Source organism: Geotrypetes seraphini, chromosome 2, assembly GCF_902459505.1.
Source record: "Geotrypetes seraphini chromosome 2, aGeoSer1.1, whole genome shotgun sequence".
Classification (NCBI taxonomy): domain Eukaryota; kingdom Metazoa; phylum Chordata; class Amphibia; order Gymnophiona; family Dermophiidae; genus Geotrypetes; species Geotrypetes seraphini.
The window spans coordinates 289,907,271-289,933,295 of NC_047085.1; the positions used below are offsets into that span (position 1 = coordinate 289,907,271).

General features: G+C 47.8%; 1 protein-coding gene across 1 annotated transcript in view; it reads left to right on the top strand.

Annotated features, from left to right (window-relative positions):
• LOC117353639 (TGF-beta receptor type-1-like) overlaps positions 1 to 26,025 on the top strand; it is a 198,858-nt gene that overhangs the window by 9,642 nt on the left and 163,191 nt on the right. The window contains 1 exon segment of the mRNA XM_033929807.1: positions 16,350 to 16,598. Coding sequence (XP_033785698.1) covers positions 16,350 to 16,598 — 249 coding nt within the window.

A 26,025-nucleotide genomic window follows, 5' to 3' on the forward strand; every position in this document is an offset into this window, starting at 1 on the left:
GCTAGTCATTGCAGGAAAAATGGATGAAGCGTGTGGATATGAAGCTTATGGAACTATCAGGGAACTCTATTGGAAACACTTTTATCCTTGGACAAGCAGGCAGCATATTCTCGCCTGTGGGTGGTGTCATCCACGGAACCCGGTACAGACAGTGCTAAAAGTGTACTGTCACTTTAAACTTTCTAAGAAGCCTTTAGACACTGTGCACGTGTGAGTGCCTTCCCGCCTGACATTGGTTTGCGGTTCCTTAGTTCTTCGTTTTCCACAGAGTGAAGAAGTTGATTTTTGGGCTCTGTCCAAATTGGTTGCCTTCCCAGTCAATGTACTTTTCACCTTTCGGCTTGGTTTTCTTTCATTTTAATTTTATTTGAAGTGGGTTGTTTTTCTTTAAAAAAAAAAAATAATTTTTTATTTTGTTCCTCAGTCGGGCCTTTGGGCCTTTTTCTCTCTTGGTTTTTCTCACTGGTTTTCCTTCTCGAGGTGCAACTATTGTGTTTTTCAACTTTGCTGCTGAGATGTTTCCTCACAGGTTGAGGCCGCCTAGCGGGTTTAAAAAGTGCACACTCATTGTCAGCGTCCCATTTCCATGACTGACCCACACAGCTGGTGCATTCAGTGTCTGGGGCAGGAGCATCGAGTAGACACTTGTATCCACTGTTCTACTTTACAAAACATAAGAACACAAGAATTGCCATTGCTGGGTCAGACCAGTGGTCCATTGTGCCCAGCAGTCCGCTCACGCGGCAGCCCTCTGGTCAAAGACCAGTGCCCTAACTGAGACCAGCCCTACCTAAATACATTCTGGTTCAGCAGGAACTTGTCTAACTTTGTCTTGAATCCCTGGAGGGTGATTTCCCCTACGACAGACTCCGGAAGAGCGTTCCAGTTCTCTACTACTCTCTGGGTGAAGAGGAACTTCATTATGTTCGTACGGAATCTATCCCCTTTTAACTTTAGAGAGTGCCCTCTCGTTCTCCTTACCTTGGAGAGGGTAAACAACCTGTCCTTATCAACTGAGTCTATTCCCTTCAGTACCTTGAATGTTTTGATCATGTCCCCTCTCAATCTCCTCTGTTCGAGGGAGAAGAGGCCCAGTTTCTCTAATCTTTTGCTATACGGTAACTCCTCCAGCCCTTTAACCATCTTAGTTGCTCTTCTCTGGACCCTTTCAAGTAGTACCGTGTCCTCCTTCATGTACGGCGACCAGTACTGGATGCAATACTCCAGGTGAGGGCGCACCATGGCCCAGTACAGCAGCATAATAACCTTTTCCGATCTGTTTGTGATCCCCTTCTTTATCATTCCTAGCATTCTGTTCGCCCTTTTCGCCGCCACTGCACATTGCGTGGACGGCTTCATCATAACTCCCAAGTCTTTCCTGGGAGGTCTCTACAAGTACCGCCCCAGACATCTTGTATTCATGCATGAGATTTTTGTTACCTACATGCATCACTTTACACTCTCAAGGCTTGACGCATCCAGTAGAAGAAGGTGTTTGGACTGGCCATGGCCTCCGGTGACAAATCGGTACCAACGGTGCCGGCATTGATGCTTCCCTCAACATCGAATGTCGTTCTGCATTGGGTAAACCTGCTAAGAAGCAGTCTTCTACCCAAATGGTGTCGTAGGCATCTTACACATAGTCCCTCGATGCATGCCAATCATTGACACCGGTCATCAATTTCCTTCTGTGCAGGTTGTCTCCTTTAAGGCGTGCTTCCTAATCAAGGTCACCCACCCCTTGATACCCTTCGGTACTGATGGTACTGGCTGTTGAGCTAACGGTACCAGTGCAGTCCTTCCAGGACCAATTTAAGGAGTTCTTTTGGAGGGAGCTTGGTGACCTGTTTAAGCTATATGCGGCACCGGTGCTTGCATCGATTCCCTTGGTACCGGCCCAGCCTTAGCATGGCACATCGAGGCCCAAGGGTACCAATCCCTTTCCATCGACGCATCAACGGACATTGAGATCCCATGGTACCGATGCTTGCTCCTCTAAATCCAAGTGTGTGTCGCATGATACCAATTTGCATTCACCTCAATTTTAATCATAAATCAAGATCTAGACATTCTCGACGTATTTCTTCGTCATCTTCATTGGATCAGTACCGACGTTATCAAAGGAGCTCTTCTCGATGCTCTCACAGTCATCATACTCTGCAGACTAGGAAGCACCTTTCTCCTTCCTATAGAGAATCTCCTGGAGTTTCTGGCATTGATTCTGATCTTTCTGAATGAAACGTTGATTCTGATCTTGAACCCACATTATCTGCTCCAGAGTTGCATGGCATCCCATCAGATCCATCTTCTCCACCGCCACAACACAGATCTCTTCCACAAGGACTTTCACTAAATTTATCAGGCAGATGGGGAAAGCTTTAATAAAACCAGGATTCCATAACTAGGAGAGAATTCCACAAGCTAGGAACAGCTGCAAAAAAGGCAAAGCTAGTTGGTGAGTAGTTGATGAACGTAGACTAAGAGTAGGCTTATAGGGAACTAATAGTTTTCCTAAGTAGTCTGGTTAACCTGATTGTAATACTTTTTATCCCAGGACAAGCAGGCATGATATTCTCACATGTGGATGACGTCACCCACACATGATATTCTCACATGTGGGTGACGTCATCTACGGAGCCCAAGCGCGGACAGCTTTTCAAGCAAACTTGATTGAAGTTTCAAGTCTGCTACACTGCACCACGCATGTGCATGCCTTCTTGCCCACTAGAGGGCGCATCCCCACCTCGTGGTCCTCAGTTCAGTTTTTTCCGCGGAGCCAGAAGCCCTGTGGAAATTGAGCTCCTGTTTTTTCTGCCTTCTGACACCGCGTCTGGGTTGTTTTGCTCGGTCGCTGTGCTTTATTTGTTGTTTTCCTTCTCACGTTTATCGTCAAAAAAAAAAAAAAAAAATTTAATACTTTTTGCTTCTTCCGGTCGGCTCCGGGGGCTCCCGGGAGCCGCAGCCGAGGGACGTCGTTCGTTCCCGGCCCTCTTTCTTTTTCATGTCCCGTCCCTTGACGGGCTTTAAGAAATGCACCTGGTGTGATCGGTTGCTGTCAATTACCGATCCGCACCGGTGGTGCTTGCTTTGCTTGGGTCCGGAGCACCCTACTGATTCCTGTGAGAGGTGCTTCACTTTCCAGTCCAGAGCGCTCCGCCGACGCCGTGCCCGGATGGCGGAGCTCTTTTCTGCAGACCCCGCGGCGGGGAAGGCCTCGGCCTCGACCTCGGCCTCGGGATCCTCGCCGCGTCCCGCGACTTCATCGAAGCCTGCTGCTCCATCAAAGCCTTCCTCGGGTAAGTCCCCGCTTCCCTCCTCAGCTCCTGGTTCAGCGAAGAAGCCATCCTCGGGCTCTTCGACAGCGGGTGGGTCGGCCTCGGCCCAGCCTAAGGTTGGCAAATCTAATGCCCCGAGGGAATACTGGAGACCGAGGTCGCCCTCTAGGGAGCACCCCCCGGCCTCGGACCTACCGGCCATGATGGGGATCCCGGCCTTTCAGGACTTGCTCCGAGCGTTGATTACCTCGGAGCTGTCCGGAGCCATCGAGCAACTGCAGCAGGCTTCGTCCTCGGCTGCGCCGGTCTCGACGGCCCAGGCCTCGGCGACCTCGTCGACCTCGGCCTCGGTGCCCTCGACTTCGGGCACCGGTCCGGCCCCGACTTCGACCCCGACCTTACCCTCGACTTCGCACTCGGAGGCCCAGCCTGAGAGAACAGTTAGACCTAGGGACAAGGTGCGTCGGGTCAGGAGGATATCCTCGTCCTCTTCTTTGAGGTCTTCCCGGGGCTCCTCGCCCTCGGGCCGGCCGCGGGCGAGACGTCGTCCGAGGAAACCCAAACGTTCTCGAGGTTCTCCTCGGAGGCGTAGCCGCTCTTCGCTGCTCGAGGGCAAGACCTTGCGTGTCTCAGAGCTCCGCCTCGACAACCCAAGCCTGATTCATTCCTCAGCGGGAGGGGGTTCGAGAGACTCTTCCCCGAAGCGGAGGGGACGCGCCTCGGTGCCTCGGACTCCCGGGGTTTCTCCTAAAGGTTCTTCGGGGCACAGGCGTTCCCCGACCCCTTCGAGGTCGCTTGATATGGCCTCCTGGGGATCGGGGTCTGGCAGGGAACCGCGGTATTCCCGCGAGGCTTCCCCCTTCTGTTCGGCGGGGAGGTCTCGGACCCCCTCACCGGCCGCCAGAACATCTTCCTTCTCCAGGTTCGTGCAGGATATGGCACAAGCCTTGGGGCTTGATCTGATGGCGGGGTCTCAATATACTAAAGAGTTCCTGGAGGAGCAGGATCTTCCTACTCCTCCGAGGGAAACTCCTCGCCTTCCCCTGAATAAGGTTCTACATCAAACCTTCCTTAAGAACTTGGATTCCCCTCTTACAATCACTGTGGTGACGTCGAAGATGGAGTCCAAATACCGGACCATTCCATCTAAAGGATTCGAGAAGCCTCAACTCTCCCACCAATCGTTGATTGTGGAGTCGGCGCTTAAAAAGACTCAACCCTCCAGAGTCTCGGCGGCGGTCCCGCCTGGAAGGGAGGGCAGGACCCTGGACAAGTATGGTCGTCGCCTCTATTCTAATTCCCTCATGGCCATCAGGGTCCTCAACTACGCATTTACGTTTTCATCCTATTTGCGTAGCATGGTGAAGGACCTACCCCAGTATCGGGAGGTCATGCCCGATTCCCATCGAGAGGGGTTCGCCTCATTCATGTCAAATTTGTCTCAATTGCGGCTGTACCTGTTCCACGCTGTGTACGACGCGTTTGAGCTGGCTTCGAGGGTCTCGGCCTTTGCGGTGGCTATGCGCCGGTTGGCCTGGCTCCGTACCCTCGATATGGATCCTAATCTACAAGAACGCCTGGCCAATTTACCATGCGTGGGTTCTGAATTGTTTGATGAATCCTTGGAGGCGGCGACCAAGCATTTGTCGGAACAGGAGCGCTCCTTAGCCTCCTTGGTCCGTGCTAAACCTCGTGCCCCCCCGCAAAAATCTTTCCGGCCGCCCCCAAGGAGATACCCGCAGAAGTCTACCCCTGCATTTTCTAGACCTCCGGCACAGCGCCCTCCCCAGCAGGGGAGAGGGGGACAGCCGAAACCTCCGGCGCAGGGAGCGTCCAAGCCGGCCCCGTCCTTTTGACGGGCTGTGCGGATGGGGGCGGGCCCCCTCCGCAATATCTCCGGACCCCCTCCCAATCGGGGGCCGACTCAGGTCCTTTTCTGTGGCTTGGACCGAGATTACATCCGACGCATGGGTGCTCCGGATCATCTCCGAGGGCTACTCACTGAATTTCTCAGCCACGCCGCCGGACCATCCACCTGGAGCGTGTCCGTCCAACCAAAGCCAACTTCCCCTTCTCCTTCTGGAGGCCAGGGCCTTGTTGAGCCTACGGGCGGTGGAACCAGTGCCCCCAGAACAACGGGGAACGAGGTTTTACTCCCGTTACTTTTTGGTCCCAAAGAAGACAGGGGACTTGCGTCCCATTTTGGACCTCTGGAAGCTCAACAAATTCCTGGTCCGGGAGAAGTTCCGGATGTTGTCACTTCCGGTTTTATACCCTCTGTTGGAGGAGGGGGATTGGATGTGCTCCCTAGACTTGAAGGAAGCTTACACTCATGTCCCGGTGCATCCCGCTTTCCGCAAGTATTTACGGTTCAGGGTGGGAGATTGGCACCTTCAATATCGGGTCCTCCCATTTGGTCTGGCTTCGTCCCCTCGAGTCTTCACGAAGTGTATGGTGGTGGTTGCGGCAGCTCTGAGATCCCAGGGGTTTCAGGTCTTTCCCTACCTGGACGATTGGCTCATCAAGGTCTCCACCAGAGAGGGGGTTATCTCAGCGACCCAACAGACTATCATCTTTCTTCAACGTCTGGGGTTCGAGGTGAACTTCCCCAAGTCTCAGTTGAACCCAACTCAATCCATCCAGTTCATCGGGGCCGTGCTGGACACGGTTCGCCTCCGTTCCTTTCTTCCTCTTCCCCGGTTGCAGGCACTGCTTTGTTTGAGTCGCCAGGTTTCGCTGATGCCCGCAGTTTCGGCTCATCGCATGTTGGTGCTCCTGGGTCACATGGCGTCGACGGTCCATGTCACTCCGTTCGCCCGATTACACATGAGGCTTCCTCAGTGGACCTTGGCCTCCCAATGGCGTCAGGAGTGCGATCCATTCTCTTGCCAGATAAGGGTGACTCCCTCTTTGAGACGCTCGCTCCGTTGGTGGATGAACTCTTCCAATCTTTCAGGGGGTTTGCTCTTTCTCGTTCCGCCGCATCGCAAGGTCCTGACCACGGACTCCTCGGAGTACGCGTGGGGGGCTCATCTCGACGGGCTGCGGACCCAGGGTCTTTGGTCGGAGGAGGACCGCCTTTGTCACATCAATGTGTTGGAGCTTCGTGCCATCTTTCTGGCAGCTCGAGCCTTCGGCCACCTGCTCCACGACCAGGTAGTCCTCGTACGCACGGACAACCAGGTGGCGATATATTATGTAAACAAACAAGGGGGTACGGGTTCTTGGGCCCTGTGCCAGGAAGCCCTGCGCCTTTGGGAATGGGCGGTCTCCCAGAACATCTTCCTGCGTGCGGTCTACATCCAAGGAGAACAGAATTGTCTCGCGGACAAACTCAGTCGGCTTCTCCAGCCGCACGAGTGGTCGCTAAACTCCCGAGTTCTGCGCGAGGTCTTCGTCCGCTGGGGGACACCTCAGGTGGATCTCTTTGCTTCCCCGGAGACTCGCAAACTGCCCCTCTATTGTTCCCGGATGTACGCCTGGGATCGTCTCGAGGCCGATGCCTTCCTTCTCGACTGGGAAGGGAGATTCCTGTATGCGTTTCCTCCTTTTCCTCTGATAATGAGGACGTTGGTTCATCTCAAGTCATCCAGAGCCACTATGATTCTCATAGCGCCGCGTTGGCCTCGTCAGCACTGGTTTTCCCTGCTCCTTCAACTCAGTGCCAGGGAGCCTCTACTTCTGCCAGTTTTTCCCTCTCTGCTGTCTCAGGGTCAGGGTTCGCTGTTACATCCCAATCTTCAGTCATTACATCTGACGGCTTGGTTCCTTTCCCCCTGACTCTGGCGGTCAGGGAGGTGTTGGAAGCCTCGCGCAAGGCCTTGACTCGGCTTTGTTATTCCTAGAAGTGGACCAGATTTTCATCCTGGTGTGTCTCGCACCATTTGGACCCGAGTTTGGTTCCGGTGGCCTCGGTTCTGGAATATTTGCTGCATTTGTCCAAGTCTGGGCTGAAGACGACTTCCATCCGGGTGCATCTCAGTGCTATTGCTGCTTTCCATCGACATCTAGAGGGACGTTCTCTCTCTCTCTTCATCCTCTGGTGGTTCGTTTCATGAGGGGTTTAGTTAATGTTAATCCTCCTTTGAAACCTCCTCCTGTAGTTTGGGATCTGAATGTGGTTTTGGCTCAGCTGATGAAACCTCCCTTTGAGCCAATTGACAAGTCTCTTCCTAAGTTTCTCACTTGGAAAATGATCTTTTTGCTGGCGCTCACGTCTGCTCGTCGAATTAGTGAGCTTCAGGCTTTGGTTGCGGACCCGCCCTTTACTGTGTTCCATCATGACAAGGTGGTTCTTCGCACCCATCCTAAATTTCTACCTAAGGTTGTGTCGGATTTCCACCTCAATCAGTCTATTGTCCTTCCGGTGTTCTTCCCGAAGCCCCACTCCCATCCTGGTGAGGCGGCACTTCACACGCTGGACTGTAAGAGGGCGTTGGCTTTTTATCTCCAACGTACTAAGTCTTATCGGAAGGTTCCTCAATTATTTTTGTCCTTTGATCCTAATAGGCTTGGACATCCTATTTCCAAGCGCACCTTGTCCAATTGGCTAGCTGCTTGTATTTCTTTTTGCTACGCTCAGGCTGGTCTCACGCTCCATGGTCGAGTCACGGGGCATAAGGTCCGAGCGATGGCAGTTTCTGTTGCTTTCCTCCGGTCTACTCCTGTGGAGGACATATGTAAAGCTGCCACTTGGTCTTCGGTTCATACGTTCACCTCCCACTACTGTCTGGACACTTTGTCCAGGAGCGACGGCCGGTTTGGCCAGTCGGTGTTACGTAATCTGTTTTCCTAAATTGCCATCCTCCCACCTGCCCTTTTTTTGGTTGGCTTGGAGGTCACCCACATGTGAGAATTTCATGCCTGCTTGTCCTGGGATAAAGCACAGTTACTTACCGTAACAGGTGTTATCCAGGGACAGCAGGCATATATTCTCACAACCCGCCCACCTCCCCGGGGATGGCTTCTTTGCTGGTTATGGAACTGAGTACCACGAGGTGGGGATGCGCCCTCTAGTGGGCAAGAAGGCATGCACATGCGTGGTGCAGTGTAGCAGACTTGAAACTTCAATCAAGTTTGCTTGAAAAGCTGTCCGCGCTGGGGCTCCGTAGATGACGTCACCCACATGTGAGAATATCATGTGTGGGTGACGTCATCCATATGTGAGAATATATGCCTGCTGTCCCTGGATAACACCTGTTACGGTAAGTAACTGTGCTATATGCAAGGGTTAAAGCCTTTTTATAAGGCAAAATTTGACAGGAAGCCAATGGTACTCCTTTAAAAAAATGGGAAAAGGGATCATATCTCTGAGCATTAACAAGAACTCTGATAGCGGCATTTTGTATAGTTTGCAATTTCTTAATAGACACTGATGGTAATCCGAAATAAACAATATTGCAATAGTCGAGTTTGGAAGTGACTAGGGCAGGGGTAGGCAACGAGGGCTGCAATACAGTTGGGTTTTCAGGATTTCCCCAATGAATATGCACGAGATACCATTTGCATATAATGGGAGTTCAGTGCAAGCAAATAGATCTTGTGCATATTCATTGGGGAAATCATGAAAACCCGACTGGATTGTGGCCCTCGTTGCCCACCCCTGGATTAGGGCATAAATGAGAGACTTGCAGCTCAATTGTATCAGTGTAAGTATGAATAGAGCGGATCCTATGTAAAGAAAAGGTGCTAAATCTGGATTATCCATTGGTGGTCGAAAAACCAGTAATATGTCGTCTGCATAGAAATAACATTTGATTTGATGTTCCTGAATTCTCAAAGCCAGAGGACTCAAAAAGATATTAAACAGGGTGAAAGTATAGAACCTTGAGGCATACCACAGTAAAAATTACTATTTGAGTAAACAGGAAAAAAATGTTAAAAGTTCTCTCTGTGAGAAATGATTTAAACCACTCCAACACTTCATCAGATATTCCAAAATACACCAACCAATTTATGAGAAGAGAATCCAAGGTCATAGGCTGCTGAGAGATCCAAAGACACTTAATAGTACAGCCTTACCTTGATAAAAAGCTGTGTAGCAATCATTAAGCAAAGATGCAGAAGAGTTGAAATTTTCTTAAGCCAGATTGTGATGGATACAGCATAAAAGAGAATTCTGCGTATTATGAAGTTGAGAAAAAAAACAATCTTTTTCTAAGACTTTAGAAACAAAAGGAAGATTAGAAATTGGATGAAAATTAGAAACTTTTGAAGAGTCTAATGTAGGATTGTTTTTATTTCTCTAGTGTTGTAGGACAGTTTTTCTCAATTTAGTCCTTTATTACCCCCTTGCCAATCAGGTTTTCAGGATATCCACATTGAATTAGCATAAGCTTGATTTGCATACACTGTCTCCATTATATGCAAATATCTTTCATGCATATTTATTGTAGATATCTTGAAAACCTGACTGGCAAGGGGGTACTCCAGGACCGAGTTGAGAAACACTGTTGTAGGATATGCCAAGTTTAACTTCTTGGGGTTCCTGGTTGTTTTGGGTATTTATGTATTTGGTGAGGGTCTTTTGGAATGATAGTAATGACAGGTGGGGATATTGGAGGGGAGCAGGGAAGAGAGGGAATCGGGAGAGCACCCTCTTTTTAATTTTCTGACCTGGGCCCCAGCATGTCTTAACTCCAGCCTTGATCCTTGCTTTAGCTGGTGGGGATCTCCAAGTATTGCTGGCTGAGGACCTCCTCCAAAAGAGGCTAGAATTTCTTTCTACCTGTCTCTGTGGTGTGCAGCACCATTTTTAGTCATGATAACTTCACGTGTGGAGTACCAGCATTGGTAGTTCAGGGACATTGCTACTACCTGCCAAATTTCATAAAAGGGAGTTATCCCAGGACAAGCAGGTAGCATATTCTCACACATGGGTGACGTCACCGACGGAGCCCCGCAGCGGACAGCCTCGAAAGCAGACTTGCTTGAAGATCTTTCTAAGAGCTTCTGAGTGCTGCATCGCGCATGCGCGCGTGCCTTCCCGCCCGAACTAGGGGCGCGTCTCCTGTGAGGATCCTCAGTTCAACATTTTCCACGGAGCCGAGAAGACCTGTTCCTCTTAGCTCTGCATCATTGTGCCTTCTCTTCACCGCGGCTGGATTTTTTATTTAGTCACTGTATTCGCATGTGTTTTTCGTTTGCTACAACTTTAAAAAAAAAAAAAAAAATTTTCCTTTTGTTTTGTCTCGTTCACCGTCGGGTATGGGTTTGGGCTTAGGCCCAACCCTTCACCTTCCTACGGTAAGGACTTTATTTTTTCTATGTCCTGGCCTTTAACCGGGTTTAAACGTTGTTACCAGTGCAGCCGGATGATTTCCATCACCGACCCTCATAGTCAGTGTATGGTCTGTTTGGGAGACAGTCATCGCCCTGAAGATTGTGTTCGCTGTCTGACCCTTCAGCCTCGAGCTTTCCGCCGCTGTTGTGACCGATTTGTTCAGCTCTTCACAGTTATGGAACCCGATAAGACCTCGACCTCGGGGACGACTTCGGTCTCAAAGACCTTGACTTCAGGGATTGCCTCGGGCTTGAAAACCTCGCCCTCCACTCCGGTGCCGGCCTCGACCTCGAAGACCTCGGGGTCTTCGGTCTTGAAGGCTTCGTCGACTCCTTCCTTGAAGTCTGCTCCTGTGGGTAAGTCTCCTACCTCTTTTCAAGGTGCCATACCTAAGAAGCCACTGGAGCCTCTGCCTCCGCAATCCATAACCCCGGGGTTGCCTGCCTCGTCGAGACCTCCAGCGAAGCTTGCCTCCAAGTCTCGGAAATACTCACACTCAAGGTCGCCCTCCTTGGAGCGCACTGCTGCACCTACGAGACCTGATCCTTTTGTCTTGGTGCCCATGTTTGAGGATACGTTGAAGTCTATCTTAACTACTCAGATTTCCTCGATTGTGGCTCAGCTGGTTCCATCTTCGACTCTGCTCCCTGTAGACCAGTCTGAACAGCAGTCTGAGCCTCCTGTGAAGCCGCCTTGGGGCAGGTCTCGGAAGCCTACCTGTGTTTCTTCCACTGACTCCTCGCCGGAACCTTCCTCGATGTCTTCGTTGCCTCGGCTGAAACATCAATCGAGGCATTTGAAGCATCTTGCTTCCAAACTTCCTAAGACTACTGAATCTTCTTCGAAGTTACAACATCGGTCTCATCATCGTGGTACCTCGTCACCTCTATCTACGAGACCGTCGAGATCGGGGACTCCTCCATTGAGACCTCTGTTACGGGACTCGTCTCCCCCTGCGTCGATGCATTCCATGCCTCGAACCCCGAGGACTTCGCCATCGAGGAGTTTGAAGTGCAAGCACTCCTTAACTCCGCCACAGACTGGTAGTGCGGCTTCTTCCATCATGATGCGCTTGGAGTCGGAGCCTTTATCTCAATATTCTTGTGAGGCTTCGCCATCCTACTTGGGGTCCCTCGGTCCCGTTCTGCCTCTCCTAAGGATGGTTCGGCCTCGAAGTCTTCTTCGTTCACCAAGTTTGTCTTCGATATGGGGCAGGCCCTTCATTTGGATTTACACTAAGATTCCAAGTGCACTCTGGAATATTTAGCTGACATGGAGTTGCCACTTCCTCCTAAGGAGACTTTGAGGTTGCCAATGACTCCAGTCCTTAAGCAAACATTCACGAAAAACATGGAAATTCCTTATTCCGTCACGGCCATTCCTTCTAAATTGGAGTCTCGATACCGCACTGTACCATGTAAGGGATTTGAAAAGTCTCAATTATCCCATCAATCCTTGATGGTGGAGTCCTCTCTGAAGAAAGCTCATCCATCTAAACTTTCTGCAGCTGTTCCACCTGGCAGGGAGGGTCGGACCATGGATAAGTTTGGCCGTCGATTATACCAAAATTCCATGATGACTAACAGGATTCTCAATTACAACTATGTTTTCACTACCTACTTCAATCATTTTCTGAAGCTGCTGCCGTCCTTCTATCCGGACTGCTCAAGCCACGTCTCCAAGAGTTTAAACAAATTCTCCAAACTCTTTCGCAATTGAGACTTTTCATGTTACAAGCATCTTATGATGCTTTCGAACTTTCTTCCAGAGTCTCTGCTTTTTCTGTTGCCATGCGTCGCCTTGCCTGGCTACGCATAGTCGACATGGACCCTAATCTCCAGGATCGTCTTGCCAACTTGCCCTGTCAGGGGAATGAACTCTTCGATGACTCCATTGAAGCTGCCGCCAAGCGCCTCTCAGAACATGAGCGTTCTTTTGCTTCTCTAATTTGATCTAAGCCCAAGACTCCTCCTGCTCGGACTTACAAACAACCACCTCATCGTTATCCTCAGAAAACGACGCCAGCTTTTTCCAGGCCTCCTCCTAGACGCCCTCAGCAACATCAGCGTCCACAGCCAAGCCAAGTCTTTTTGACGTTCCCAGCTTAAGCATTCCAACCTCCCTGCATCCGAATTCTCTTCTACCCATTGGAGGTCATCTTTCCCATTTTTGTTCCTAGTGGGAAAACATCACTTCGGATCTCTGGGTTCTGACCATTATCCGAGAGGGATACTCTCTACGCCTGCTTCAGGTTCCTCCAGATTACCCTCCAAGAGAGTGTCTTTCCAGGTCCTCGCAACTTCCCCTTCTTCTTCGGGAAGCTCGGGCACTTCTTCGCCTTCGAGCGATCGAGGAGATTCCTCTCTCCCAATGGAACCGGGGTTTCTATTCCCGTTACTTTCTGGTTCCAAAGAAGACGGGGGACTTGCGACCCATTCTGGATCTCCGAGCTCTCAACAAATTTCTGGTCAAAGAGAAATTTCACATGCTCTTATTGCCGACCTTGTACTCCCTAATGGATCAGGGAGATTGGATGTGCTTGCTAGATCTCAAAGAGGCTTACACTCATATCCCCATTCATCCGGCCTCTCGTCAATACCTTCGATTCAAGGTGGGGAATCTTCATCTGCAATACAGGGTTCTTCCTTTCGGACTCGCCTCCTCTCCCAGAGTTTTTACGAAATGTCTGGTGGTTGTGGCTGCTGCTCTTCGTTCTCAAGGTCATCAGGTTTTTCCGTACCTGGACGACTGGCTTATCAAGGCTCCCTCTTCTCCAGGGGTTATTGCAGCGACCCAACGGACTATTGTGTTACTCCAGAGTCTGGGTTTCGAGATCAACTTTCCCAAATCCCAGTTGATCCCATCTCAGTCTCTCCAGTACATCGGAGCCATTCTAGACACTATTCAGCTGAGAGCGTTTTTGACTCCCACACGTCGAGATACCCTCCTTCGTCTTTGTCATCAGGTGTCTCACCTTCCCTCGCTCTCTGCGCGCCAGATGATGATTCTGCTCGGCCACATGGCTTCTACGGTTCATGTGACTCCTTTTGCCAGACTTCACCTTCGCATTCCTCAGTGGACCCTGGCATCTCAATGGCAACAAGCCACGGACCTGCCTTCTCAACAAATTATAGTAACTCCTTTGTTGAAGAAATCTCTCTGCTGGTGGATGCTCTCTTCCAATCTTTCCAGAGGTTTGCTGTTCCACAATCTTCCTCATCAGAAAGTTCTCACAACCGATTCGTCCACTTACGCATGGGGAGCCCACATAGATGGTCTCCGTACTAAGGGGCTGTGGACTTCAACAGACCATCGGTATCACATCAATCTGTTGGAACTCAGATCGATTTTCAATGCTCTCAAAGCTTTTCAACACCTTCTTCACGACACAATGGTTCTTGTCCAGATGGACAACCAAGTGGCCATGTATTATGTCAACAAACAGGGAGGGACAGGCTCTCACTTCCTTTGTCAGGAGGCTCTGCGGCTGTGGCTTTGGGCAATTCATCGCAACATCTTTCTCAGAGCTGTCTACATTCAGGGTCAACACAACTGTCTGGCGGACAAATTGAGTCGTCTTCTGCAACCTCACGAATGGACACTCAATTCCCCCACACTTTGTCAGGTGTTTGCTTGTTGGGGGACCCCTCAGATAGACCTTTTTGCGTCCCTCCTCAACTTCAAACTGCTTCAAACAGTTTTGCTCCCGCATCTACTCTCCTCAATGTATCGAAGCGGATGCTTTTCTCCTGGACTGGAGGAATCAGTTTCTTTATGCCTTCCCTTCATTTCCACTGATTCTCAGGACTCTTGTCAAGCTCAAGACGGAATGCGCTTCTGATAGCTCCTCGGTGGCCCAAACAACCGTGGTACTCCCTTCTACTTCAATTCAGCACCAGGGAGCCTCTACTTCTGCCAGTTTTTCCTTCTCTGCTCACTCAGTCAAGGATCCTTGCTTCATCCCAATCTACAGTCTCTTCACTTGACGGCTTGGTACCTTTCTGCATAACAGACTCTTCTCAATTTTCTCAGTCTGTTCAAGATATTTTACTTGCTTCCAGGAAGCCGTCCACTCGACAGTGTTACGGCCAGAAATGGACTAGATTTTCTGTTTGGTGTTCTACACGCCAGCTGCAGCCAATGTCTTCCTCCTTGGCATCTGTTCTGGACTATTTGCTTCACTTGTCACAATCTGGACTTCAGTCTACATCTGTTCGAGTCCATCTCAGTGCTATTGCTGCTTTTCATCAGCCTCTTGATGGGAAACCTCTTTCTGCACATTCTGTGGTTTCCCGCTTTATGAAAGAACTTTTTAATCTTTATCTACGACTTAAGCCGCCTCCAGTGGTTTGGGATCTTAATGTTGTTTTGGCTCAACTGATGAAGCCTCCTTTTGAACCACTTGACAGAGCTCACCTCAAGTATCTCACTTGGAAAGTTGTATTTCTGATTGCCCTCATATCTTCTCGAAGAGTCAGTGAGTTACAAGCTTTGGTTGCTGACCCACCTTTCACAGTTTTTCACCATGACAAGGTGGTCCTCCGTACTCATCCTAAATTCTTACGTAAAGTTGTTTCAGAATTTCACATCAATCAGTCTATTGTTTCCAGTATTTTTTCCAAAGCCTCGTTCTCATCCTGGAGAAGTAGCACTTCATACTTTGGACTGCAAACGTGCCTTGGCTTTCTACCTCCAACGCACTCAACCTCACAGAACATCTCCTCAACTTTTCATCTCCTTTGATCTGAATAAGTTGGGACACCCTATCTCGAAGCGTACCATCTCCAACTGGATGGCTGCTTGCATCTCTTTCTGCTATGCTCAGGCTGGTTTTCCTCTGCAGGGTCGAGTGACGGTCCACAAAGTTAGAGCTATGGCGGCGTCTGTAGCTTTCCTCAGATCAACTCCTATTGAAGAAATCTGCAAGGCTGCCACTTGGTTCTCGATTCATACTTTCACCTTTCATTACTGTCAGAATACTTTATCCAGGAGGGATGGCCGTTTTGGCCAATCTGTTTTGCAAAATCTTTTTTCTTAAATTACCAACTCTCCCTCCATGCCATTTTGCTTAGCTTGGAGGTCACTCATGTGTAAGAATATGCTGCCTGCTTGTCCTGGGATAAAGCACAGATACTTACTGTAACAGTTGTTATCCAGGGACAGCAGGCAGATATTCTCACAACCCACCCACCTCCCCCTGGGAGGTATCTGAACTGAGGATCCTCACAGGAGATGCGCCCCCTAGTTCGGGCGGGAAGGCACGCGCGCATGCTCTTAGAAAGATCTTCAAGCAAGTCTGCTTTCGAGGCTGTCCGCTGCAAGGCTCCGTCGGTGACGTCACCCATGTGTGAGAATATCTACCTTCTGTCCCTGGATAACAACTGTTACGGTAAGTAACTGTGCTTTCTGGCCATCTTCAGAGGAAGTCTTTAGCTGACAGAGCTTGCAGATACTCATTAGCTAAAGTATTTATTTATATTGTGAGGTGCTGGGGTAGGGCAGAGAGAGAAGAAAAATACTGTGCCCATCTATTTTGGGCTCAGGCCTACCTAAAATTGGCTGTCTGGCTTCAACACTGTTATTGAGAGGTTAGACAGCAGTAGATTGGACTAATTGTAGACACTTTAGGGCCATTAATGATAAGCCTGAATAAAGGGCATTACAGTAATCCAAATGGATAATAAAAAGGGGAACTATAAGAAAATGAATCAAAGAAATTAAAAAAAAAAGAGAGAGAAAGCTGTTTGTATGCTTATGGTCCTTTTTTTTCTTGTCTCCTTGCATCTTTTTAGTATTACAATGTTTCTGTGAACTCTGCATGAAAGACAACTTAACTTGTGTAACAGATGGGCTTTGCCTTTCCTCTGTAACACGGACTGCAGAAAAAGTAACACACAGTAGCATATGTGTGGCAGAACAGGACCTGATACCTCGTGATAGACCATTTATGTGTGCATCCTCTAACATAAAAGAAGAAACCGTTACTTGGTCTTACTGCTGCGACAAAGATTTCTGCAATAAAGACAAACTTAAGGAGCCAGGTAAGAATTTCTATGTGTGGTATTTGTTGGGATGTTATAAAAAGTGTTTTTATTCTTACTGAATTTTGCTTCTTGAGTTTTCATCTTTGCACGTTAACTGGACAAGGGAAATTAACCTAGATAAAAATTGACAACTTGGAAATTTTATTTTCTTCAATGGTTAACATAAGAATGTGATGGGTTTTCTGTCAGACCCCCCCTCCTCCCAGGCCCACATTCCTGTCAAGAGGTTCAGTGGACAGATTTTTGCAGTGACTGGGATTACGAGATAGTAGCTTCCATTGAGAGTCTGTTGAGGTCTTTAGGGTTCGATGCACTAAAAATGGTCGTTAAGACTGTGTGGGTCTCCTGGAACGATTTCTAAACAGCAATTGAATGTTCAAACGGCTGCTCATTCAAATGAGTTTTCTATTACGTCCCTTCCGGATTCCATATGCTAGGTGTTCAATCTTTTCCTACAATAGAGAGGAGTTAGTCCCCTACAGGGAGCATGGGGGAACCTCCCCGGCAACAAACAATTCTTATTTTTCGCTTAAAGTTTCTTTTTCGGTGACTTCAATTCCTTGAGACCCCTTTCTGTTGGCCTCCGGTTGGTTGGGGTCATCTGCTGGATAGCAACACATCCCAGCTTTGTGATTCGAGTTGCTCTTGACTGGCCTCGTCATATGTGGTTTGCGCATCTCATCAGTCTTTAGCAGGACAGGAAGCTCAACCTCCTTCTCCCTGGCAACCTTCTTGGTTAGGATTAGAGAGTTGCGTGGGAACAGATATCAAACCCGTCCCCGTCCGTCCCCGCTAGGAGTCAAACTCGTCCCTGCTCATCCCCGCTGGAATGAAATCCGTCCCCACCTGTCCCTATATAAACTTCAGATGTAGTTATTTCATTTATTACTGAATTAGAGACCCATTTACAAATAAGCAAAGATACTTTAATTTGGAAATATTAATTGAGAAGACTACATATTTTGTAAATGGGTTTCTACCAGAGCCTCTAATGTAAATATAAATACTGATGAGGACCCTCAAGCTGTCAGCTGAGGACTTCCTCTGTAGTTAGCCAGGGGTTACTTTTGCCAAGCTTGGCAGGCAGCAGTAGCGTCCAAGTCACAGATGCTGGCACCTCAATGGCTCATGGATGCTGCCAGCGACTGCTGCGCTTGGTGGAGGGAAGTGCTAGCCGTCTCTAGAAGAGATTCTTTGTTGGCAGTGCTTGGGGATCCCCACCAGCCACACCAAGGGTCAGCAAGTACTTCAACACTGCAGAAATAAAAACAAATGCATTTCCTTTTCTTTTGAACACAATACAAAGACATCTGCTATATACATTTCCCAAAGCTAACATATTTTAGTCAATTTTAGTTTTTTACCTTTGTTGTCTGGAAACTTATTTTTCCATCAAGTTGGTCCGTTTCTTTTTTCCACATTCCCATCTTCTGTAAATTCTTCTGTTGCTGTCCATTGGTTTCTCCTACCATGGTCCAGCATTTATCCCTTCCTCATCTTTCGCCTCTGCCCACCAGCCCCATGCTCAACATTTCTCCTTCTGTTCTATTGCCCCTCTCCAGCACCATGCCACTTCTCTCCCTCCATTTCCTTCACCACTATGTCCAACATTCCTCCCTCTTACATCCCTTTCAACCTGTCCCACTATTACCTTTCCACCACATTTCTCACTCTCATCTTTCTCTTCCCTATCATCTGTACCTCACTCCCTCCCTCCCTATGACCAAAAATTCTCCTCTTTCTTCCATTCCCCATGTAATGTAATGTAATGTAATTTATTTCTTATATACCGCTACATCCGTTAGGTTCTAAGCGGTTTGAAGAAAGTATACATTAAGATTATAAATGAGAAGTAAGAAGGTACTTAAAAAATTCCCTTACTGTCCCGAAGGCTCACAATCTAACTAAAGTACCTGGAAATTAATAAAGAAGAGAAAATAAAGATGGTTGAAAAAAGAAAAATTCTATATGAACTTATAGGATGGAAATTAAACTGACAGTGAAGAACTGTATAAAAAATACATATGGAATGCAGTTAGAGAGGGTAGGTTACAATCTATTTATGGTATTTGTTTAATTGGAAGGTGTTAAGGTGGGTAATTTGGGGGAAGTTTATCTGAAGGTAGGTGAATCTTCTGGAGGTAAAAGAGGAGGGGTTAAGATATTTGGATGAATTTTTTGAAAAGCAGGGTTTTGATTTCTTTTCTGAATGTTTTGAAGTTGTCTGATATTGTCATAAGATTCGAGATGGAATGGTTGATTTTTGCTGCTTGTGTTGCCAGAAGGTTGTCAAACATTTTCTTGCGTTGTGTGCCTTTGAGTGGGGGGAAGGCGAAAGGGTTCGAGGTTCTTCTGTGTCTTGAGGTGGAGATTTGGTTTAAGCGGTTGTTTAGATAGGAGGGGGAAGAGCCGTGTAATGCTTTGAATATCAGGCAGTGGAATTTGAATTGGATTCGTGCTTGTATGGGTAGCCAGTGAGAGTCTAAGAAGGCAGTTGTTATGTGATCATATTTTTTGAGTGAGTAGATCAATTTGAGGGCGGTGTTTTGTATGGTCTGGAGTTGTTTTATCATAGTGGCTGGACAAGGAAGATATAGGGAGTTGCAATAATCCAGCAGACCTAAGACTAGGGATTGGACGATTAGTCTAAATTGTGCTTGGTCAAAGAATTTTCTGATTTTACGGAGATTTCTCATGGTTAGAAAAGCTTTCTGGGTTGTTTTGTTGATCTGGGGCTGCATTGTGCAACATCTGTCTATCGTAACTCCTAGGAGTTTTAGTTCGGGTTGTATTGGGTATTTGGTATTTTTGATTTTCAGTTCAGTGATGGTAGGAGTTTGGGCTTTTTCGAGTAAAAGGAATTTTGTTTTTTCAGAATTTAGTTTTAGTTTGTGATCCATCATCCATTTTTCTACTGTGTTTAAGGTTGTTTCTAGCTTTGTTGTGGTGGTGGTCTCTGATGGGTCGAAGGGGAGGATTATGGTGATGTCATCAGCATAGCTGAAAGATGTGACATCTAGGGTATCTAAAGTGGCTCCTAGGGAGGAGATAAAGAGGTTGAAGAGCGTAGGTGAGAGAGGTGATCCTTGTGGAACTCCGCAGGGATTTGTCCATGGTTCTGATTTGATATCATTGTATTTTACCCTGTAGGTTCTAGATTTGAGGAACCCCTGAAACCATTTGTAGACCTTGCCTGAGATTCCTATGGCGTCGAGAATTTGTAGTAATAAGGTGTGGTCAACTAGGTCAAATGCTGCGGAGAGGTCTAATTGTATTAATATCATTTTTTTTCCTTTACTGATGTGTTGTCGGGCTGTATCTAGTAATGTGACAAGTAGTGTTTCTGTACTATGGTTAGTTCGGAATCCTGATTGTGAGGGGTGGAGTAGGTTATGTTTTTCTCTCTTTATCGCTCACTGACACACCAACGCCCAATTCTCCCTTTCTGTTCCCTCCCCCACCTCAGCATCTCTTTCCCTCCCTTCCTCTCTCCCCAAGTCAAACCTGTGTCCAAAAACGCATTCCCTCCCCCACTTCAGCATCTCTTTCCCTCCCTTCCTCCATCCTCTCTCCCAAGTTCATGCCTTCTGTGTCCAAAAATGCACTCCCTCCCAACCCTTCATTCGAGTCCAGATAACAGCAGGAGTTGGAGGCAGCCTGCCATATGTAGCCGACCTGGAAGTTTTCCCCCGAAGTCAGAGCTGACGTCAGAGGGAAGGCTTTGTGTCAGTCTGGTGGCGGCTGAGGTGTCAGGTGGAAGGGGGTAGATACTGGATGTAGGAGGTGAGAGGAGACAGACTGTAGATAGAAAGGGGGAGGGATCAGACACACTAGATGAAAGGGGAAAGATAACAGACAAACTGGAATGCCTGGGGAGAGAGAAAAAGACAGATGATGGATGTAAAGAAAAGGAGAGGGGAGGAAGACATTGAAGGGAGGAGAGGGGGTTGGAAAGGAGGAAAGAGAAAGATGGGACAGACACTGAATAGAAAGGAGAGAAAGAGAAATGAAGCAGATGCTGGGCTGAAAGGAGGGTGAGAAAGATGGGCAGATGCTGAATGGAAGGGGAGAGAGGTAGATGATGGATGGGGTGACAGAGGGGGCAGAAAGGGAGAGGAGACAGATCAGATGCTGGGCAGAAGCAGGAGAGAGAGGGACTGATGCTGGATGGAAATAGGGGGCGGGGCAGATGCTGGATGGAAAGGAGAAAGAGAAAGGGCAGATGCTGGAGAGAAAAGAGAGAGAAAGGACAAATGCTGGATAGAAGGGGAGCAGAGAGGGGGAGAAATGCAGAATGAAGGGAGAGAAAGATGATAGAATTAGTGACAGACTAGGAAATAAGAAGTGGAATTAGAGAGCCAGAGTGAGGGAAAGAAATGGCAAGTTTTGGTAGACAGAGCAGACCATCCAAGCTCACGGGGCTTCAGAAAGCTGGATCATTCTGGTAGCGGCAGAGCAGTTTTCATCTTTGCTTGTTGCAGTCCAAGATCCCAGGTCGCAGCTCCTCGCTGGGTTTTTTGCAGCTTCGGCGTCCACCGATCCCTGCTCAGCTCTGAGCCATAGATCGCAGCTCTTGCAGCAGAACCTGGCCTTGCACATGCTGAGCTCACTGCCTACATGACAGAGACTGTTGCTACTGATTCGTCGGGACTCAGGAGCTCAGCTTGGTGCCGGTCCCGGACTGGAAATTAGGTAGGCCTCGGGATAGGAACCCTGGGTCCATCCCTGTGGGAGTCCCGTCAGCCTTGGAGGGGTCCCTGTGGGAGTCCTGTGGGCCTGGGAGGGGTCCCTGTGGGAGTCCCATTGACCTAGAGGGTTTCCTGTGATCCCCTTTCCCGTGCAGACCTCTAGTCAGGATCCAGCACCCATAGAGTATCCATAGCGCTTTGGTCTTCTGTCATGGCTCTTGAGCGCTCAGCTTTGCTGAAGTGCAGTTCTTTAGATGTAGTCCTTTTTGACTCTTTTGTGGTCACAGAAACCCTCTACTATGGCTTCTTATGCCAAAGCCTGGAAGGCTTTCCAACAGTGGTGTGCTAAGGACCAGAGCCTGAGAGAGCTTTTCTTCCTGCGGGCCTAGAAAAGGGTTTAACAGTGGCCTCTCTTAAAGTTCAGGTTGTACGCCTATCGTGCTTCAGAGCACGCAGAGGTTCTTGTTCACTTCACTTACTGCTCATCCAGATGTGACCAGATTGAGAGGGGAGCTTTGTTTGTGGCCTGCCTTGTTCTCCTTTCCCTTTGTGGAATCTTAACATCGTTCTTCAGGGCCTTGGGGGAACCACATTTGAGCCGCTGAAAGGATACTACTCTTCTGGGTCTGACGATGAAGACTGTCTTTCCGATTGCCATTGCCTCGGCATGGCGAACCCTTGCTCCTTACTGTACCTTCCTTTTTACCGAAGGTAGTTTCTGCCTTCTATGTCAACCAGGAGGGTTATTTGCCTTTTTCATTCCACAGGATCAGAGCGAAAGGATCAGATCTTTGCGCAAGTTGCTTGTTAGTAGAGTCTATTTGGAGAGGACTAATGATTTCCAGCTGTCTGATCACCTCTTTGTTCTGACTACTGTGTCTCACCATAGTCAGCAGGCGTACCAAGTCCTTGATCACTCAATGGATTCACCTGGCCATTTCTGTGACTTTCATCGTCCATGGCAAGCAGCCGCCTGTTTCTCTTGACTCGCTTGACTAGAAGTCTTGCTGCTTCATGGGCTGAGTCTCGAGCGGTTCATCCAAATGGAATTTGCAAGGCGGCTACTTAGTCCTCTCTTCATACCTTTACCTGGTTTTACCGAGTGGGTGTGGCGGCTCACTCTGATGCCACTTTTGGCACCTCTGTTTTGAGGTCAGGCTCTTCTGTCACTCCCTAGCTGCTACCATTTCTTTGGTGTCACCTAGCATATGGAATCTGGAAGGAATGTAATGAATGGAAGATTAGGTTTTTACCTTTGATAATTCTTCTTTCTGTTAGTCCCTGTAGGATTCCATACGACCTGCCTTCTCTGTGTACACCCAGTTGTTTGGAATAGCCTGCTTTTTTTTTTGCCTCGGTTATTCTCTTTGCAAGCTTGAAGACTTTCCAGCCAGCTGACGGTTCCTGTGACCTTCAGGCACTGATGGCGGATCTACTGTTCAGTGTTTCATCATGACAAAGTGGTGCTTCACACTCTTCCAAAGTTCCTGGAGAAACGGCTCTTCATACTTTGGACTGTAAATGAATTTTGGCCTACTACTTACAGCGTACTCAGCCACATAGGATGACATCTCAACTCTTCGTCTCCTTCGATCCAAATAAGTTGGGACGTCCTGTATCCAAAAGAACTATTTCTATATGGTGGTGGTGGCTTGTATCGCCTTCTGTTGTGCTCAGTCTGGGCTGCAACTGGGGAGTTGTCACAGCCCACAAAGTCCGAGCTATGGCAGCTTCAGTTGCTTTTTTAATGTTCCACTCCTATTGATGAAATCTGTAAAGCTGCTACTTGGTCCTCAGTTCATACATTCACATCTCACTATTGTCTGGAATCTTTTCCAGACGGGATGGTCACTTCAACCAAGCAGTATTGCAAAATTTATTTTCTTAATGGCCAACACTTCCTCCATTCCATTCTAGTAAGCTAGGGAGTCCCATATGTGAGAATGTTGCTTGCTTGTCCTGGGATAAAGCACAGTTACTTACTGTAATAGGTGTTATCCAGAGACAGCAGGCAGAGATTCTCAGAAGCCACCCAACTCCCCTGGTTGGCTTCTTAGCTTCCTTACAGAACTGAGGTACTGCGAGCCTATGTCAGGTGGGAAGGCACTTGTGCATGTGCGATGTGGGCAGTTTATGAACTTTAAGTTCTTAAAGTGGCTATGCATTTTTAAAGCTGTCTGTACCAGGGCTCTGTGAATGACATCACCCATATGTGAGAATATCTGCTTGATGTCCCTGGATAACACTTGTTACAGTAAATAACTGTTTTTTGGGGTTGATCTTCCCAGTGTGCATCACTTTGCATTTGTCCACATTAAATTTCATCTGCCACTTGGATGCCCAGTCTTCAAAAGGTCTGCCTGTAATTTTACAATCTGCATGCGTTTTAATAACTTTGAACAGTTTAGTGTCATCTGCAAATTTAATCACCTCACTCGTCGTCCCAGTTTCTAGATCATTTATAAATAAGTTAAATAGCACCGGTCCCAGTACAGATCCTTGCGGCACGCCACTGTTTACTCTCCTCCATTGAGAAAAATTACCATTTAACCATACCCTCTGTTTTCTATCCAATAACCAATTCCTAATCTACAACTGAACTTTGCCACCTATCCCATGACTCTAGCTTTCTTAGGAGTCTCTCATGAGAAACTTTTGTCAAAAGCTTTTTGAAAATCTAGATATACTACATCAACTGGCTCTCCTTTATCCACATGTTGGACAAAGGGGAACCTGTAGACATTTACCTTGACTTCCAAAAGGCCTTTGACAAGGTACCCCATGAGCGGCTACTTAGGAAGCTGTGGAACCACGGGGTGGAAGGGGACGTACACAGATGGGTCAAACACTGGTTGGCAGGCAGGAGACAGAGGGTTGGAGTGAAGGGTCACTACTCGGGCTGGAGGAAAGTCACGAGCGGAGTTCCGCAGGGGTCTGTTCTTGGACCGCTGCTGTTCAATGTATTTATTAATGACCTGGAAACGGGGACGAAATGTGAAATTATAAAATTTGCGGATGACACTAAACTCTGTAGAAGGGTTAGAACTACGAAAGAGTGTGAGGACCTACAAAGGGACCTAAACAAACTGGAGGAGTGGGCGAATAAATGGCAGATGAAATTCAATGTAGGGAAATGCAAGGTCATGCATATAGGGAGAAAGAACCCGATGTTCAGCTACCAAATGAGGGGATTAGTATTAGAGGGAAGTAACTTTGAAAGAGATTTGGGTGTACTGGTGGATACAACAATGAAGTCAACGGCGCAATGCGCAGCAGCCGCGAAGAAGGCAAACAGAATGTTGGGTATTATTAAAAATGGTATTACGACCAGAACAAAAGAAGTCATCCTGCCGTTGTATCGGGCAATGGTGCGCCCGCACCTGGAGTACTGTGTTCAGTATTGGTCACCGTACCTTAAGAAGGATATGGCAATACTTGAGAGGGTCCAGAGGAGAGCGACACAAATGATTAAGGGCATGGAAAACCTTTCATACACTGAAAGATTGGAGAGGCTGGAGCTCTTCTCCCTGGAAAAGCGGAGACTCGGAGGAGACATGATAGAGACCTACAAGATCATGAAGGGCATAGAAAAAGTAGAGAGAGATAGATTCTTCAAATTTTCAAAACATATAAGGAAAAGAGGGCATTCGGAAAAATTGGAAGGGGATAGATTCAAAACAAATGCTAGGAAGTTTTTCTTTACTCAGCGGGTGGTGTACACCTGGAATGCGCTTCCAGAGGACGTAATAGGACAGAGTACGGTACTGGAGTTCAAGAAAGGATTGGACAATTTCCTGCTGAAGAGAGGGATAGAGGGGTATAGATAGGGGGCTACTGCGCAGGTCCTGGACCTGTTGGGCCGCCGCGTGAGCGGACTGCTGGGCACGATGGACCTTGGGTCTGACTCAGTGGAGGCATTGCTTATGTTCTTATGTTTGTTCACACCTTCAAAGAAGTCAAGCAAATTGGTGCAGCAAGGTCTTCCTCGGCTGAACCCATGCTGACTCTCATTAAATCATGTTTGTCTACGTGTTCTACAATTTTATTTTTTATAATTGTTTCCACCATTTTACCGAGCACAGAAGTCTGTAATTTTCCAGACTTCTGGAAAATTACCCCTGGAAGCCTTTTTAAAAATCAGTGTAACATTGGCCACCCTCCAATCTTCAGGTACTACAGATGATTTTAGCGACAGGTTACAAATCACTAACAGCAGGTCAGCAATTTCAAGTTTTGAGTTCTTTTAGTACCCTGGGTTGTATACAATCTGGTCCAGGCGATTTATAACTTTTTAACTTGTAGATTTGGCTTGGTACATCTTCCAGATTCACCATTTGTTTTGTGAAATTGATGCTGACTGATCCTGTGGATGAAACATTATATGGACAATGTGATAGAATTGCAGTAAATGTTGCTGTGTAGTTTTCTTTGAGCCCATGAAGCTTTAACTGAGGCTTTTTTTCTCCACATATTTATATGCTGTGTTTAACCTAGTGCAATATACTGCAATTTCCTCTCGCCTATATTGTACTACACAGTGGTTAGTGGAGTGATCATTTCTGTGTCAAGCATAATTTTTGTTTTTTTCTTTGATAATTGAAATCACCCATTATCCCAGGACAAGCAGGCAGCATATTCTCACACATGGGTGACGTCACCGACGGAGCCCCGCAGCGGACAGCCTCGAAAGCAAACTTGCTTGAAGATCTTGAACTTTCAAGTGCTGCACCGTGCAT